This window comes from Podarcis pityusensis (assembly GCF_964106645.2).
Source record: "Podarcis pityusensis genome assembly, chromosome: 5".
NCBI classification, from domain to species: Eukaryota; Metazoa; Chordata; class Lepidosauria; order Squamata; family Lacertidae; genus Podarcis; species Podarcis pityusensis.
Window position 1 is genome coordinate 7,469,995 of NC_138032.1, and position 18,840 is coordinate 7,488,834.

The following is an 18,840-nucleotide window of genomic DNA, read 5'->3' on the forward strand; positions in this document are numbered from 1 at the left end:
AAGCATTCTCTTGATCTCCATAACTATTGCGGAGAAAATGCTGCGACTGTCTAGGCCTTTGGTCTGATGCTTCAAGACCAGGCCCTCCAAGCACCCCTATTTTCCAGGGACAGTCCTGGATTTACAGAAGCTGCCCCGGTTTCTGATTTGATCCCAGAATGTCCCACTTTTCCTTAGGATGTCCCTATTTTCATCAGAGAAATACTGGAGGGTATGGAGTTATCCGACCCCTGAGCAAAGGAGATAAGTAACTATACGGCATTTAGAAGACTTCTAAAGGCAGCCCTGTATAGGGAAGTGTTTTTTTTAACATTTAATGTCTTGTTATGTTTTTATATATGTTGGAAGCTGCTCAGGCTGTTAAGATGGGCAGGGAAGAAGAAGAAGAAGAAGAAGAAGAAGAAGAAGAAGAAGAAGAAGAAGAAGAAGAAGAGAATAGGACACCCCTATTTTCATCAGAGACATGATGGAGAGTATGCATGACTCCCTATGTTCTTATTGCAAATCTTTTGGCAGGCTGTGGTACCCAACCCTATGCAAGTAGCCCACTGCTTTGGCTTGTTATATTCACCATCCTTAGTCACCAAATATTAAACATGTGCCCTGTGTCCCTACACCACATGTTGCATGGGAAACAGGGAGAAAGTGCTACGGGCAAATCTGAACTCATCCCTTCCACCAGGGGACGTAACAACTCCATAATTACTAGACCCACCAAATGACTGCAAAAGAATGGTCCCGTTTAAGTCAGTGCTTCTCGCAGTGCGTGGCAGGAAGATTCAAGGACCATCAAAGAAACGTTTAAACATTTCAGTGTAATATAGTACAGTATCAAAATAGTATTTTTTTATTTGCAGAATATGGATAGATATCTTTTCAAAATGAGAGCAAGAGCATCAACTGAAATCAAGGACAATCTTAGTTGTGATTTCCAATGTTTTGGCCACATGACCTGGAAAAACTGTCTGCAGACAAACGCCGGCTCCCTTGGCCTGAAAATGGAGATGAGTGCCGCACCCCATAGCCAAATTCGACTGGACTTAACCAACCAGGGGTCCTTTACCTTTACCCTCTACCTTGTCAATAATCATTTGTTTTTATTATGAAAGTGTGGCCCAGAGAAAAAAGATTGAGAACCACTGTGTTAAGTTGAGCTAGCGCAACTCAGGACGAGGAATCAGGGAGCTGCAAAAGCACCTGAGGGTGGCACACGGCTTGGCTTGCTGCTACGGAACTGCAAGCTATCATTGTCCACAACAGATGTAGATTAAAAAAAACCATTGCAGAGCTGGAAAAAGTTTGGCAAAGGGCCACCCAAATGATGGCTGCAGCGCTTAGGACTTTTTAGTTCAAGAAAAAGATGAAGACTCTTCCACACTCCTGTTTGTCCTGTAATTTCTAGGCATGGGTTCGAAAGCTTCAACAGCGCTGGAGTGACACCAGCCCTGAGCCGCTTTGTGAGGCTGGGATCTGGTCAGGCTTGGGGAAGGCAGAATGAGAAGGGCACAACAGTCACACGCTCTTCAATCTCAGCCCCTCAAGAGTGAGGCTAGAATCGAAGGGTGCAGGAAGTCCTTCTCAGACCATCCTCCCCAACTCTGATCAAATCCCAGCCTTACAAAGCGGTGCAGGGCTGGCCCGGGGAGGATGGAGTGAGTGGTGCATCCCCTGAAAAATGCTCCCAGGGCGATTGCCCCAGCAGTCCCGCTCCCCTTACACACACATTATGGCCCAACCCATCACTGTCCTTGGGAAAACCCATTGTATACGGCTGAATCAGAATACAGTCATACCTCGGGTTGAAGTAGCTTCAAGTTAAGTATTTTCGGGTTGCGCTCCACGGCGACCTGGAAGTAATGGAGTGTGTTACTTCCGGGTTTCGCCGCTCGCGCATGCACAGACATTCAAAATGATGTCACGCGCATGCGCGGAAGCAACAAAACGCGACCCGCACACGCGGAGACATGCAGCCATGTCTTACGTTTACTTCAGGATGTGAACGGGGCTCCGGAACAGATCCTGTTCATATCGAGAGGTACCACTGTAAAGGTTGATCTGCAGAAAACCCAGGTGACGATTGTTCAGATTCAGTGGTAAACAGCAGGGAGTTTCCAGAGGGAAGTGGTGGGACAAAAGGAAAACCTCTCAGTCCTGTTCCTGGAAATTATGGATGAGCCCTGAGAGGTGACATGATAGGAGTTTATAACATTTTAAGTGGGAAGAGAAGAGTTTTTCTCCCTTTCTCTTAACGCTAGAACTCATGGACATTCAATGAAGCCAAACGTCGGGAGATTCAAGACAGATAAAAGAAAGGACTTATTCATACAGCACAGAACCTTTGGAACTCCCTCCCACAGGAGGCTTCAAAAGACAAATTCATGGTGCTAAAAGCTATCAATGGCTACTAGTCATCCTGACTCTCCGACTTTATGGCAGCAAATGCTTATGAATACCAGTTCCTAGAAACGACAGCAAGAAAGAGAGCTCTTGAACTCGGGTCCTGTTTGCGGGTTTCCCACAAGTGTCTGGTTAGTTGCCATGAGAACAAGATGCTTGACTAGATGGACCACTGGCCTGATCCGGCAGGTTCTTCTTGTAAGGGCAGCGCTCTACTCTGACCGTGCCCAAGAGTGCAATATGAAGAATCATGGAATTATAGTGTTGGAAGGGACCCAAGGGGTCATCTAGTCCAACCCCCTGCATTGCAAGAATCTCAGCTAAAGCATCCATGGCAGACGGCCATCCAACCTCTGCTTCAAAACCTCCAAGGAAGTAGAGTCCACCACCTCCCGAGGGAGACCGTTCCCCTGTTGAACAGCTCTTACTGCCAGAAAGCTCTTCCTGATGTTGAGTCAGAATCTCCTTCATTGTAACTTGAAGCCATCAATCCGAGTCAACAGAAACACCTTTGGGATAGGGTGGGAAATCGCAAAAACACTTGCCAAAGCTCACTAGCTTTTCTCCGCTGATTCTTTTTTCTTTTTTTTAATAAATACATCATCTCCCGTAACAATCCTCCCGCATTGAGATGAGCGGGGAGCAAACAGAAACTTGCCCATAGAAACCATAAATTACACAACAAGTCCTTCCCAACAACAGACCCCAAAGAGATGCAGCAGAGGGTGGCAATTTTACAACATATACAGGCTGGTCTGGGGATGAGCCATGTAAGCCGTACTGGAGACATGAAGCCGTCTGAAACAGTTGGATGGAGGCACAGCACTCTTGAATTTGTTGCAGTCCTATACAAGGGTTCCCAGCTGCGCTCCAAGACCTCACCCTGAGAAGGGGGCTAACAGCTTTACCTAGCACGACAGATAATGCCACGCGCACCTCTCCATTGCAATTACAGCCTTGCTTGGCAGCCACCTGCAGTCCCCAAGAGGCTTGTGGATCCCCCATCTCCTTTCGCGGATGCCGGTCCAAAATATATACGACAGCCAGGCTGGTGCCAGGGAGCAGAGAGCCAAGAGCGTGCCAGGCACTCAAAAGGATGGCTGCTCATTCTGTGGCAAGAGCAGAAGTCGCCCCCTCTCCTCTGTTGACTTAGGAAGCCAACAAAACGTGGAGGGGTTTGGGGAGGTCTTGCGAAGCGCCATCTGTAAAATGCCCTGTTCTTCAGCTCTACCAGCACTTGGCAGTGCCCGCCGTGACATCTGGGCTCCCTGGTCCAGCCAGCCAGCTAGTGTCCCCAGGAATCCTTAGCTTCCTCTCGTGGCATCTCCTGAGTGTCATCTGATGCTGCAAGGCAAGGTGGGGGGGAGGTTTTAAGTAAACAAGAGAACAGGACCCAAAGCAAAGGAAGGCTACACTCAAAGCTGCCTTCGTTGTGTTTTGTTTTGTTTTTCTTTTGCAATAGACTCTGCACCTTCTTGTGGGATGTAATCCTTGTAGCAGTCAAATACAACGTTCCTTGTTTGCGTTGACACAGACAGGGGGATGTGATCCAGCCAGTTGACGTTCCTGTTACACCTGGTCTGGAGCATGCTTCCCCTGCATGTGACCAGGTAGGTGTTGGTTTTTCTTTATCTTAAAGTGGTCAATGATGCTATGCAGGAACAGGGTTGGATAATTAAAGCTCACAGGTATATGTGTGCAGTTTGACCTACTTAGCTGTACACCTGTTTAATTAAAAGGGGAGTTTACTTTCTGCACTGGATGTAGGAAGGAATGTGATAGGATAATTGATTATTTGAAAACTGTATTTAAGTTGATTAAATGTTTTGTATGCTGCTGGTGAGGAGTGATGGCTTGCAGCTTTTGACTGTTACGTTTTTGAAAACAAAAATAAGCAAAGATATTGCGGACAGCCTTGTATTTCTATGCTCCAGTTGCTGCGCATACTCTGTGTTGGCAAAGAAGTCCAACAGTGATAATAATAATAATAATAATAATAATAATAATAATAATAATAATTTATTATTTATACCCTGCCCATCTGGCTGAGTTGCCCCAGCCACTCTGGGCAGCTCCCAATCAAGTGTTAAAAGCAATGCAGCATCCCAGCAGAATATTAAAAACACGATCAAATATTAAAAACTTCCCTAAACAGGGCTGCCTTCAGATAGCTGCTTATTTCCTTCACATCTGAAGGGAAGGCGTTCCACAGGGCAGGCGCCATTACTGAGAAGGCCCTCTGTCTGGTTCCCTGTAACCTCACTTCTCGAAATGAGGGAACAGCCAGAAGGCCCTCGGTGCTGGATCTCAGTGTCCAGGCTGAACGATGGGGGTGGAGACGCTCCTTCAGGTATACAGTAGGTGGGCATGACCCTTGCAGACCCCAAAAAATGGGCCAGTCACGCAGCCATCTTCCTCTCTTGATGCTTTGCTTCTTGATGCCTGTTTCCTGATGCTGTTTGCTGGCTCTCTGCCAACAGCACATGGGATGAATCCCCTTATGGGATAAATCCACACCTTCTTCTGTAACTACAAGCTAAAGCCTGCCTTCAGGGATCATACTGTGAACTGAATGTAAGTAAACTTCTTGTTACTGTTTAAGGAAGACTGTTGTGTCTTTGTTTCTTTTTAAGAAGGGTCAAAAGGGGTCTTACCAGGAATAATCCAATCTGGGCATGCGGGACTGGATTGCTTAGCTAAAGAGATTCAAACGAATCTGCAAACTTGCTTCCTGCTGTATAGGGTGGAATATGCTCTGCTAAATGGCTCACTAGCATTAGTAAAGAAGGATAATATTTAAGCAATATATCCTCTCCTACTATCCACAACATTCCCAGACTTCTCTAGGTGTAGTCCAGGTGAAAAGGCAGGCTTAACAAATTTTGCTTGTGTGTGTGTGTGTGTGTGTGTGTGTGTGTGTGTGTGCAATGGGAACTGGAAACACAATCTTAGGGGCACATGTGTTGCTTAGTGGGAGCTGGAACTTGGAAACCTCCAAGTTGTGTTTTCAGCAGCAGATTCAGCTGAGGCCCCATGAAATCACTCATCCTGCAGTTTGGAAAAGAAGGCCAGTCATTTGCAATCTAACCCTCTTCTGTTGAGCAAGACCTTCCACCTGACAGCTGTCCTCATCAGTTCATTATTATAGATAGTTTGGTGAGCAGAGCATGAGCCTCTTAATCTCAGAGTCGTGGGTTCGATCCCCACATTGGGCAAAAAATTCCTGCAGTGCAGGGTGGCTGGGTGTGGACCTCATGGTCCCTTCCAGCTCTACAATTCTACAATTATTAGCTCAACTTTTATAAAACAGAAAGGAACACAGAACTAAAACAGTAAAAGATAAGAACACATTCATATTGATAAAAAGGCAGGACTAAAATATTCTGCCCACTGAAGAAGTCCATAGATAATAATGATTATCATAAGAATGTTACATTTATATTACACAGAACTACACTCCTACTGACCGTGGCATTTGGAGCAGCAGCTGTCCTCCGTTTTCTCCCCTCCAGAGCAAGAGGCAGGAGAGCATTCTTGGCGCTGGCAGTGAGTCTCCCCAGACTGAAAAAAGGACAGCAGGAGGCATTTACACTACAGCCAAAACTTGGGGGTGGCATTGTTACCATAAAGCACCAATGCTGCAGCAAGCAAAGGCTCTAGCAGCTCAGTCAGCTGCTTGTGGCTGGAAAGCCAGACAGGATGTTTGTGACTGTTGCCATGGGAACAAAGGGGCAGTCCATTCTGTACTGAGCACCGGATGTTAGCTCAGTGTGTGTGTGTGTCATATGACCCGTACTGGATGTACTTGGGAGAAGTTTTCTTCTTGCTGTTGTTGAGTGCAGACATGATTCTCTGTACTGATGTAAGAGGCAGAAATAAATGATGTAAATAGTTTTCTGTCTGCTTCTTTCCCCTCCCTGGGGACACCAAAGGGGAGAGAGGAAGAACGGTGTGTTCCTCTCATACATCTGAGAAGAATCGCCGGACCTCGCCTGCTTATCAGCAGAGGTTGGGAGACGCGGGGAGGTCGACAGGAATATCTGCCGGTGCCTACGCTTGTGGCACATTCCTCTGACCCAGGCAGAATTCCAACAGTGGCAGCCTTCGGATGGTTGCGATTCATCGGACATCTGCATGAGAGGCTGGTGGATTGTCCTCCTCTGCTCCAAGGAGGAAGAGAAAAGCGTCTGAGAACAGCCAGAGGCTCCACAGACAGCTGGTGGAAAGAAGAGGTGTTTTCCAAGCAACGGAGTTCAAGGTATGCTGCTGCATTTCGGGCTAAAAGTGTGAACGCAGGAAGATTAATTCCCTGGTTCACGGAGCTGCGTTTCAAAGAAAACAAAAGCTCCGGAGGAAGAGGCCTGCATTCCACAAATTTTTGTGGTTAAGATAAGAAGTCCTATTGGAATGCATTGTTGCTAGGTAACGGTCCTGGGAAGTTACTGGCAAAGGGGCTGGACTCTGAGTGTAAGCCTGGGAAAGCGAAACAAAATCAGAGAATGTTTTGGCTACAAAGTTTGAGTGCCCTTGGAAGGGACTTTCAATAGCAGCCTGAGTTTAGCTGCCAGGTGCAAAGAGCGTAAACAACTTGCAGTTTGCTGCGTGAGAAAGGAATAAACGACTGTTGGATTTTACAGTTTGTTTGAGAGTGTGGGCTGGAAAGCTGAAGAGGCTTGGCTTCAAGATGGATGCCAAGAAAGGAGTTTTGCCTTGCCCACTTCTCTTAACCAATGACAATTATTCATCTTGGTCTGTAAAGATGAAGGCCCTGCTGCAGAATCAGAGGCTTTTTGATGTAATTGAAAACCCCATCCCTGCAGCACCAACCAGAGGTTGGGAGTCACAGAATGTAAGGGCCAGGACTGCTATAATTCTGTGTGTCTCAGATGATCAGTTGGTGCATGTTCAGCATTTAGAAAATGCGAAAGAGGTTTGGGACACGCTGCGTACAACGCATCAGAGAGATGCTGGTTCTTCAGCGTTGCTGTATTTTGAGAAATTGACCAATCTGAGACTTGCGCCTGATGGAGATGTTCAAGCGCACCTGACAGAAATGAAGTTTCTGCGTCAACAGATGGTGGAACGCAATTTCCGTCTTCAGGAGGAAGTGTTTTGCTTCATGATGATAAACAGCCTTAGCCGCACCTACAAGGTTGTTGCCAGTCAGCTTGGTTCCCTACCGGCCGCGCAGCTGACCGCGGAGAGAGTTTGTGCTGTGGTCCTGAATGAACACGACAGACTTGCTGCACTGGAAGAAAAGGACAGGGGGAGGGAAGAACAGAGTTCTAATTTCCCCACTGCTGATGCTACTGGAGAGCATGGAGTAGCATTGAGTGCTGTCCGATGCTACAATTGTGGACAGACTGGGCATCTACAGCGAAACTGTAAGAAGCCGCGCCAGTCAAGAGGAGCAAAGAGCAGCTCTACGAAGCCTCAGGCGTCAGGCAAAAGCCGTACCAAGTGCCAGGTGAAACCTGCAAAGGCTATGATGGCGAAAGGAACCACGCCAGATGTTGGGAACTCGTTCATAATTGACACGGGCGCAACGGTTCACATGTGCCCGCACAGAGGACTGTTTTCGACGTTGAAGAAGCAAAGCTTCACTGTGAAACAGGCCAACGGTCAGGAGTTGGAAGCGACTGGAATTGGGACTGTGTATCTTGAGAGTCTGAACTTGACTATAAGTGATGTTTTCCTGGTTCCAGAACTGAGATTTAATCTGCTGAGCGTGTCGCAGATTGCAAAGAAAGGACTGAAACTGTCCTATGATGCTAAAAGCTGCAAGATCTACAAAGATGGAGAATTGTTTCTTACTGCCAAAGAGAAAGATAGACCACAAAGTGGCAGTTTCGCAAGAAGCGTGGAACAGGGGGGTCTCTGTTAGAGTGAACAAAGAATTGCAAAAGGGGATGAATGCGCAATTGCTGAGTTCACATTTGTCACATGAATATTGGGCCGAATCGCTAGCGTCCTATCTTCATGTGTGGTTGAGAAAGGTCTCAACAGAGTTGGGATGTTCTCCTTTTGAGAAGCTGTTCAATAGAAAACCTTCTGTTGCCTATTTTAAGGTTTTCGGGTCTCATGTGAGAACAGAAGCTCCAGGTGGTGTAAAGAATGCCAGAGGCATTTTTGTGGGTTATGAAAAGGTCTCTACAGAGTAATTTTGTCTGAATCTGGTCAGGTGATTCTCACAAAGTTCCTAGAGAGTGCTCCAAAGCAAGAGCGGGTAGTACAGACATTTCCCACAGGAAACGATTCTGATGATGATGATGATGAGTTTGATCTTATTGAGTTCAGTAGTACTGATGATGACAGCGATAGCTCAGACAGCTCAGTTGTCACAGTCATTGAGAGGAAATCTCACACAATGGATAGACCTTCACAGGTGAAGGAAGAACCACTGATTGCTACTGGTTCTCGACAGAGTCCAAAGGTTGAACCAGTGAGCACAGAGGATCAGAACCTCTTACGTAGGTCTGAGAGAGCAACGAAGGGTGTACCACCCAAGAGGTATTCAAAGGAGTTTGCTAACCTTGCATATGTTGCTATTGTAAACGACCAAGGACAGATTGAAGCTGTGTCTGAGTCAGAGACAAAGGCACAACAGAGAGTTGTTAATCGAGGTAATGCGAAGTCACACAACCAGAGAGGTACATTGGTTAAACCAGTGGCGGGTAGTTCCAAGGGTGGAACTGAAACAACAGGGGAATGTTATAAATATAACAACTGTTTGTTTTCTTCTCTGGATGACGCTTTGCTCGCAGCAGGCATTGATACTTTAGGGGGAGTATGTTACCATAAAGCACCAATGCTGCAGCAAGCAAAGGCTCTAGCAGCTCAGTCAGCTGCTTGTGGCTGGAAAGCCAGACAGGATGTTTGTGACTGTTGCCATGGGAACAAAGGGGCAGTCCATTCTGTACTGAGCACCGGATGTTAGCTCAGTGTGTGTGTGTGTCATATGACCCGTACTGGATGTACTTGGGAGAAGTTTTCTTCTTGCTGTTGTTGAGTGCAGACATGATTCTCTGTACTGATGTAAGAGGCAGAAATAAATGATGTAAATAGTTTTCTGTCTGCTTCTTTCCCCTCCCTGGGGACACCAAAGGGGAGAGAGGAAGAACGGTGTGTTCCTCTCATACATCTGAGAAGAATCGCCGGACCTCGCCTGCTTATCAGCAGAGGTTGGGAGACGCGGGGAGGTCGACAGGAATATCTGCCGGTGCCTACGCTTGTGGCACATTCCTCTGACCCAGGCAGAATTCCAACAGGCATACCCTCCAGCATCCCGCTGATGATCAAAATTGGGATGCTCATGTTTTGATCCCCAGCTCTTGCTGGAGCTGGCTGACTAGCGCAAGACAAAAACAACAACAACCCGAGTGTCTCTGGTGTGAGCCAGCTGACTCCCACCAGAGTACCGGATCGAAAAACAGGACATTCCGGGATCCAATTGGAAACAGGGATGGAGTCTGCAATTCCGGGATGCTTTGCTCAATTCGGGACAGTTGAGTGGTATGAGGTGGTGCTGGAGGTCAGAGCAAGTCTACAGAAAGTGCACTGAAGCCAGGCTCCCCAAATCCACCTTGACCTGGGGCCTGGGGTTGTCCTACCCCTGCAGCTGAACTCCCTCCTCCTCTGCCACCTTCTGCCCCTCACTCACCAGACACCAGCAGGTGATGCATTTCATCTCCCCAAAGGGGGGCACAGTGGGGTGCCAGCTCTCGTTGTGCATGTACCACTGCCGCCCAAACTTGCAGGCCCTGGGTCCGTCCGCTTGCATCATGTCAGAGAGGGCAGAGGGACTCCTCTCTGGGGCTGCGGAAAGAACACAGAGAGAACATTTGGAAGGGCGAGGAAGATGCGGCCATGAGCCCCAGAACACTCCCTGGTGGGAAAAAACATCCCGAAATGCCTAAATCATGAGGTCACCAAGAACAAAACGCACACAGAATTCAAAGGAAAGATTTAGGCTTCCTTCCCAATACTGACTTGGTCGACTCCCATGACAGTGGCGTTTAAGGACACACCTATGACTGGTTTAAAAGGTCTCAGAGGCAGAGGAGTCTATGTCTGGGCTGAACCACTTCAGATACTGTAAGCTTCCCCCGCTGCAAAAACCAAATATACCTTCTAGCACGTCCTTCTCCCTGACTTGCTCGTTTCAGTGACCCTAGGTGCAGTGATGCTTCTTTGTGTGTATATAGAGGAATATTCATTTGTGTGAGCCGCCCACTGCCATCCGAAGTGGCCCAGTCCAGGCACAGCTCTGCTCCATCAAGGAAAATAGAACAATTTAATTTATGTTTATTTCATTAAATTATATCCCAGCCTTCCTCGCAAAGGAGCCCAGGGCAGTGAACACGCCAGTGATACATCACAATAAAATAAAATTAAAAACACATTTAAGACGGTTAAATTAAATTAAAAGGATCTAAAAAAAAGTCAAGAACAATGAACAGTAGAACATTTTTTAAAAAATTGAAAAACACAAATGCAGCCAAATCTTGCCTCCGAATAGACCCACTGAAACTGAAATGTTTCCAGCAGTATGATGAAGGCGCCTGCTTGCTGTCACTAGGCAGGGAGTTCCAGAGCACTCTAAATGAGTGACTCATCGCAAAGGCAGGCAGGAGGATTGCTGTTGCTGGCAGCTGCTTTTTCAGGCTTCTGTGGTCTTGCTTGCAACTTCAGCAAGAGTCTCTTGCAAGAGGCTGGGCAGCTATTTGTTGGGAATGCTCTGAACTGAAGGCCTCCAACAACTCCTGAGTTTCTGAGCTGTCATGGCAGAGGCAGAAGCTCAGCGACTGAATAGGGGGACCAGTAAGCTGTTGTTTGTTGGACCAATGTCTTATCTTGCACTTAGCTATGCATCAATGACTCTTATTGTAACCTGCACCTTGCCTCGATGGCGATTGGATTTGTGCCCTTGGCAGAAACTGAGCTGGGAGTTGGAGTCCTGCAATATCTGCAGGGCCACAGGTTTCCCTACCTCTTCTTTCCTGCTGGGAAAAAGCACTGGGGCAGTCACTTCCTTTATCCCACCCCATGTGAACAACCAGAGTTGTGGCAGCAAAAGGACTTGTGGCTGGTGGAGTACTGCTTGGTTCCGCTTGCTGTCCCAGAATGCTTGGCTCACCTGGGCATTGCTTGCAGCAGTCCGATGGGTTGGCCCGAATGGGGTTGCTGCAGGTCAGGTGAGGGCACTGGACCTTCTCACAGTGAACTTCCCCCGTGGCTCCCTGTGCAAAGAGTGTGGGCAGGTACAGACTGTGAGCCTTAGGGTCATAGCACCATGCGCAAACCAACCTTAAGGTATACACATGCACACATGTGCATGCGTACACAAAGTACGTTTCCGAGCACAATCCCAGTATGTTTCCAACTACAATTCAAAGTGTTGGTGCTGACCTGTAAAGCCCTAAACAGCCTTGGCCCAGTATACCTGAAGGAGTGGCTCCACCCCCATCATTCTGCCCGGACACTGAGGTCCAACTCCAAGGGCCTTCTGGCAGTTCCCTCACTGCGAGAAGTGAGGTTACGTGGAACCAGGCAGAGGGCCTTCTCAGTAATAGCACCCGCCCTGTAGAACACCCTCCCATCAGATGTCAAGGAAATAAAAAGCTATCTGACTTTTAGAAGACATCTGAAGGCAGCCCTGCTTAGGGAAGTTTTTAATGTTTGATGTTTTATTGTGTTTTTAATATTCTGTTGGGTGGGGAAATCCAGCCAGATGGGCAGGGTATAAATAAAAAAACATTATTGTTATTATAAAGACAGATTTAGAAAAGGACAACCAGAATGATCAAGGGGCTGGAAAGGCACCCCTATGAAGAAAGTCTGTGGCGCTTGGGACTTTTAGTTTAAAGAAAATGACTAGTAAAGAAGTTTATAAAATTATACATGGCATAGAGAAAACGAACAAAGAAAAGTTTTTCTTTCTCCTTCTCTCAAAAGTGAGAGCCATAGTTTAACCGCACTACATGAAAAAATACTTTATTTTATCCACCCAGAATTCAGCTTCGTTTGGATGTCCATGAGTCAGTGATGGCCACCAAGCTTTAAAAGAAGCCCACAGACCAGCTTCTTGTTTACCCCAGCATAAACAAAGCATTTGAGAAGCAAAGGAGAGGAGGAGGAGGGTTTTCTTTGGTTGTGAGCTTTGGCTTCCTCTGAACGCTTCTCTCAAGGGCCTAGCTGACGAGCCCACCTTGCAGGTGCAGATGGCGCATTTAATGAGGCCGAAGGGAGGGACCACGGGGTGCCAGTGGGTGCCTGCTCCTCGCCACGTCTTGTCGCCCTCAAAGTAACAGCCTGCAGTGGGAGAAGGAAGGTCAGAGTGCATCTCCCCAGTCTTGAAAGGGGCATGTGCATTGCTCTTCGAGCTGAAGGACACGTTGTACTGAACAGGGATGCTCTAAGAGGGTGCATTATGCAGACTTGTTTACTGAGCATTCCTTACAATCAGTTTGCAAGGAGATGGTGTGGCTTTTTAATGACAATTCACTCCATGCCGATTTGGGGTGAGATCCCACCCAAAATTGCATGAGACCTTGCGCAGTCTGCATCTCACGTGATTTCGGGCTAGATCTCACCCAAAATGGACATGACCTGGCTCAAAATTGGCACTGATGCAGCTTCTCCACCACTGGTGGAGGTGCATTACAGAATTATAGAGTTGTGGATTTGGAAGGGACCACAAGGGTCATCTAGTCCAACCCCCTGCAATGCAGGAATATTTCACCCAACATGGGACTTGAACCCGCGACCCTGAGATTAAGAGGCTCATGCTCTACCGACTGAGCTATATCAGAGCACTGTGCTGCCGGGGGTGGGGGTGGGAGGTCTTCTGCCACTTGAGGAAGTGGCCTCACCCTGCCTAATGGCTGGTTCAGTTCTGGCAGAAAACCGGTAGCCTAAATAGGAGTTGGCGCCACAGCTAATGTCAGGCAGAGCCAACGCCTTCTAGTTTTGTCTCCATCCTCCTCCTCAAACTGAGTTGCTGAGACTAAGGAGGATAGTCAAGACCCCCCCCCCACCCCCTGGGACTGGCTGTAAGTAAGAAGGTAGGGAATATGGGGCTGGCTCAGGGCAGCCTGTGGGTGGAGGGGCAGTGCCCCACTCTCCCTAGTGGACCAGCCGTCCCCACTGATGCAACGCCTCGCTTGGATCTCTCATTCTCCGTGGATAGCCAGGTTTGCCGGCTATCAGGTTTGCAGGAGGTTTGCAGCAGTGACAGACGGTGGTCTTTCAAATTTCAGTGGCACCTTGTGCGACGACAAAATTTGGCACCCCCTCTGCCTCTTGCCTTCCATTCTGCTCAATTCACTAAGTCTGTAGTTCCTAATTAGCTAAGTATTGTGGATCCCCATTTTTCAAAAGCCAAGCCATGGACTCCCTGCTTTTGGAGATTCTGATACCTCTATGGTAGTTATTGCTATGTGAATGGGGCCACAGACCCCCTGGGTGGGTCTCACAGACCCTCTGGGGTCCACGGACCTCCAACTGGGAGCCACTGCTGGCTAGTTGTGACACTGTGGCACCCCTAGGCCTGGCGCCCAGGGTGGTGGAACTGGTCATTCTGCCTTAAATCCACCTCTGCTTGCAGAAAATCTTCTCCTCCCTTCCCCTTACCTTCGCTGCTGTCTTGGGCTCGCTCAGCAGCTCTTGGTGCTCCTGGAGTTTCCTTCTCCTCTGTTCAGGAAGATATGATGAGAGACATGAAGACATGAAAGCATCATGGGGAACAGATAGGGGCAGGGGCAGCAACAGTCGCTGTGTTTGGAACTGCTAAGTCCTCTTACCACAGGAGTGAGAAACCTGTGGCAATCTAGGCCAGGGGTGGAGGGCAAATGCGTGTAAGTTATGTAAAGGAAACCTTAGATAATTACTTGAATAGTGGAACCGAGGCAAATAACTTAGGATTTGGCAGAAACTGAACTGCAGTGGAATGGAAACAGTGCTGACTCTGATGAATATGTCAGAATGGAAACTTTTTACATACCTAATTCAGGGGTAAGACTTCAGTCTTGCTCTGCATCATGCTCCCTACCTCTGGATCCCTCTAGATATTTGCAACGTATAAGACTAAGAACCCCCTCCTCCCAACTCCCTTCTCCTTCTGCAACTTTCTAACCTGGCCCCGCTCAACCCCATGTTACCTTCGCACACAGGACAGCAACGATCTCTCAGGTGCACTAGCCGGGAGCAGTTGAGCGTCGGGCACAGTACAGGATCACAGATAACAGTGCGCTTCTATGGTGCAGGATAGGGGAGGGGAGGCAACAAGAAGAGAAGAGTCATTCCACCTCGGAAGCCTGACTTGAAAAGCAGCGTGCAGAGAAAGGAAGGTGTCAAATCCCATTCACACAGCTCTGGAGAATCTGCTTCTTTTCAACCCGGGTTCTGATCCTGCATGCCCATCCTTACACCCTTACCTTCTTAGAAGTGATACACTTTGAGGAGCGGCTGTGATTCTGCACCCACCCCCCGATGCTATTCAGACAACGGCAGCTCTGAATGAGCATGTGGGTGTTAGCATTAATCTCCTTTCACAACAGAGCAACGGTCCAGAGAAGGACCATCGTAGCTCAGTAGAAAGTCCAGTCCTTGACATATCCAGATGTTACTGAACTACAACTCCCATCAGGGCTGGTGTGTCCCGTTTCGCCGCTTTAATCAAATCAGGAAGTGCCAGTCCAGCCTTCCATTGCCATGTCTGCCGAAGCGTCCCTTCCCTAGGCTGCACTGTGGTGGCATGAAGTATTGGCAATGCCAGCAGGTTCCGGTGAGATCTTGCGAAATCTTCCCAGAAATCAGTGCCCGAGGTGGCTGCTTCTCCCACCTTACGGGAAGGCTGGCCCTGACCCCAATCACCCCTCACCCTTGGCCATTCAGGCTGGGGCTGATGTTAGGATATAGTTCCGTTCCACCTTTAAAACAGGCATGTGGAGTTGTTGTATATCACATGTTCACATGTCTGTTTACTTCCAGCACAGTCTGCTGGGAACTTCCGTTGTATATAGCTTTTGCCTTTGCTGTTTGCTTGGACACGAAGGGAAGCAGACATGTTTTTCCTTTCTTCTAATGCTGAATAAAAGCTTGCAAATGCCTCTGCCTGCCACTTCTGTTGCAAAGAGTTCTTATCTCTGCTGGCTTGCGTGCTCAGTCTCTAAAGGTCTCTGAGGCTTGAGTCACAGTTTTGATGCTGTTCTGAGAACCAGAGTTCGCCCAGCTGCTGCCCGGTGGGCTGGAGCCAGCAGGGGGTCTGCCAGATGCCCCCATCTCCCTGGACACATCCTAACAGGCTGGCCCTGACCCCAATCACCCCTCACCCTTGGCCATTCAGGCTGGGGCTGATGAAAATCACAGAATCATAGAACTGTAGAGTTGGAAAGTCCAACCCCCTGCAGTGCAGGAATCTCAGCTAAAGCATCCATGACAAATGGAGTCCAGCTATCTCTGGGGAGCTCCAAGTTGGCGAAGGCTGCTGTAGTGGGATTTTGGGGGGGACAAACACCTTCCTGTTTGTACAAAACTTGCACCCTAATTATTATTATTTTTTGGATGCTTACAGTCTTCCGGGAGGTGGCCCCGCCTTTCCGCTCACCTGGCAGCTGCATACGGAGCATTTCTTGTCATACTCTGGGGCCCAGCGGGCGCCATGGGGCCGGTGCTGCCCTTCAAAGTAGCAGGAGCTGGGGTCTTTCTTCAGCTCTTCAGGGTCCCTGGGGTTTGGGTCCCCTGGAAGCTCATCCTCGGGGTCCTCTGGAGCCAGCCGAATGCCGCCTGCCTCGCAGCGGTTGGGAATGTGCACCTAAGGGAACAGCGACTGTCAGAGATGGCACACTGGATTTGGAAACGGATAGCAGTGCAGACAATGTTATGCAAATTATTTATTTATATTCCACTTCTTCCTCCAGAACCGGGACTCAAGGCAGCTCACAAGAATCAATACAAACACAAACAAAACACACATAACTCATACAAACACAGACATAGCTAAGAAGAAACGACAGTTCCCAGGATTCTTTGGGGGAACCCATGCGCTTTAAATATATGGTGCGGTTCCGCAGTAGTTTTAATTAGGGTTTAGTAGTTATCTGCGAAGGTCACTGACTTAAATAAAAAAAAAGTACAGCCACCTCAACATTAACTGCACATCTAAAAATGAAATTTAAAATGTAGGCAGCCCGATTGAAGTATGAGAGGAGTTTCAAGATCGTTGACTGAAATTAGCATCCGATTTGCAGAATGCTGTGCTTGGCATTAAGGAAGATGGGCTCACTCTGACATGGGTGCACAGGGGAGGGGAGAAGGCACAGCAACTTCTGTTTGCAAAAAAATCTGGATGCACTCTTGCATGCCACGCTAATGAACTCTCTCCCTCCACACTGCAATTTTTGCATCCAGCTCATGAATGCAAAGCAGCCACCCTTGAATCCAAGCCCAGTTGACCTGCCTTGTTGATGTGTGCAGAAGATTCCCTGCAAAACCCCTGCAGGGCAGGTGACCCTCAACACATTTCCACCCGGGAAGAAGCCCCAGCAAGGCTCAGAAGGAAGTACATGTTCCTGACACCAAAACAGCCAGCAGGCTCCCAGCCAAGCATGGCTTCTGGGAATCCATCATCAATGCTGGCCACCGGCCCAGAAGAGGCAAGCTGAGGCAGATGAGAGTCTGTCAAACATCTCCCTAACCAATTTCCCCGGTGAAGGCATCAGGGGAGTTAGCACTGAAAAATGGCTGGCAAGTAACTGCAGGTCAGTTCAGCCCTGCCTTCACACCACAGTGAGGGGAAGCGATGGTGGCAAGGTCTTCCTGGCAATGCAGCTGACTTCACCACCAGGGTCACACAACAAATGTAAAACCGGGTTTAGACCTGTTTACATTTTCATGTACGGTACCAGGAGTACTTGCACACCGGGTTTCAGCAAGATCAACCAAGATCACCATTTCAGCAAGATCAACATTCTCCATCATTTCACCGCCAGGTCAAGAAAAGCTTCACCTGCTGAATTTCTGCCTGCCACGCTGGAGTTGAAAGCAGCAAGCCTCTTTCAGAGAAGAAACCCTGCAGCGAGCAGTTGCTAAGAATGCAAAAATCCTTATGTTAAGTGTAGAATTTAAGATCTTGGCAAGCATCAGGCTCTGGCACCTAGCCACACTTCTAAATTTCTCCACCAGCTAAGGGACAGAGAATAATTTTGGAAACTCTCTCTCTGTGTGACCTCAGCCACTGTCAGTTTACAAGGCCTTCTGCAGCTCTGGTCTTTCAAACCATTATCCAAAATGTCCTTGGGAGGGAGGGAGAGTTTCAAGAATCTATCCTGGCAAGGAATATCCGCAAATTCAGCTCAGCCTCAAGTGGATCAGGTCAGGCAAATGATCTTCTACTTTATTTATAGCACTACACATAGATAAGAAAGGTTCAGCTGGCGCCATTTTGTGACAGGATCGACCAGCCCCACCCTGCTGCTACAACTTCACAAAAATGCGAATATCTGCTCTCACTCTCCCGCGGGAGAAAAAAATTACATGGGCAGTTGCCATCTTTGGAGAAAGCAGAGAACAGTTTATAAAAACTGAAATGAGAAACAATAACCTGCTTTGCCTCAAGATGCCGCTGAATTTGTCTAAAAGGGCTGATTTGGAGTTCCTGAGGTATTTCATGTTTCAGAACTAAAAGCACTTTGACAAGGTTTTCAGGTGCACGCCTCACATCTCTATGAACCTACCTGAAGAAAAACCTGAGGCAATTTGGAGGTTCCTGGTAGGCACAAACCTCTAAGCAATTTTTGTGGAGAGTTAAAGGACTCTGGGGATAGTTCACAGCTCCCCAGGTGTTATGTTTGAGGGTGAAACAGGGGCAGCCATGTTTGCCATTCAAGGGTGCAGACATTCATATACAAAGGAACGGTCGGCTCTTTAAAAATTATTGTTGTTGCTGCCAAATGATATTTATTAGTTTTTCAATTTTTTAACAAATCAATGCCAAATTATATCAAATGTAATACCAATTTCCCATTAAAATTATTATTACTGACAGCAAGAGTGAGAGAAGCCAAACCCTCCCTCTTCCCATCCCCCTTTTTTTACCTCAGCTTGGCTCTGATACTGGAAAGGAGCCAAGCTGAAGAGAAAACTGTCTGCAGCGATGGAGTCTGGGGAGAGGTTTGGGCCTGAGGTTTTAACCACTACAAACACTGAACAGTTGTACAAAGGTCAGCATACGAGGAAAGATGAGAGTATTTTGTTCTGCTAGAGTATTTTTGTAGTGCATTCTAAATGTGCAAAATGATCCGCATACATAATCTCAGCAATTCTTGCGGCACCCCAGTGATATCAACTTGTTGCGCATGTGACAACTTGAGGATGCAAAAACAGTTGGTATGCTTCTGTGTACCTGCAGTGGCTAATTTGTAATGGGCAGTGAGACTCGGGCCT

General features: G+C 47.8%; 1 protein-coding gene across 1 annotated transcript in view; it reads right to left on the minus strand.

The window, feature by feature from the left end:
* Positions 1 to 821: 821 nt before the first annotated feature.
* The window catches only part of CHRD (chordin), a 54,746-nt gene continuing 36,727 nt past the window's right edge, over positions 822 to 18,840 (minus strand). The window contains exons 16-23 of the mRNA XM_081007870.1: positions 16,004 to 16,210; positions 14,556 to 14,649; positions 14,029 to 14,088; positions 12,605 to 12,708; positions 11,534 to 11,636; positions 10,058 to 10,212; positions 5,865 to 5,958; positions 822 to 3,741 (exon numbers count right to left, since the gene is read on the minus strand). Coding sequence (XP_080863996.1) covers positions 3,683 to 3,741; positions 5,865 to 5,958; positions 10,058 to 10,212; positions 11,534 to 11,636; positions 12,605 to 12,708; positions 14,029 to 14,088; positions 14,556 to 14,649; positions 16,004 to 16,210 — 876 coding nt within the window. The 3' untranslated portion in view covers positions 822 to 3,682. The remainder of the gene's footprint in view (positions 3,742 to 5,864; positions 5,959 to 10,057; positions 10,213 to 11,533; positions 11,637 to 12,604; positions 12,709 to 14,028; positions 14,089 to 14,555; positions 14,650 to 16,003; positions 16,211 to 18,840) is intronic.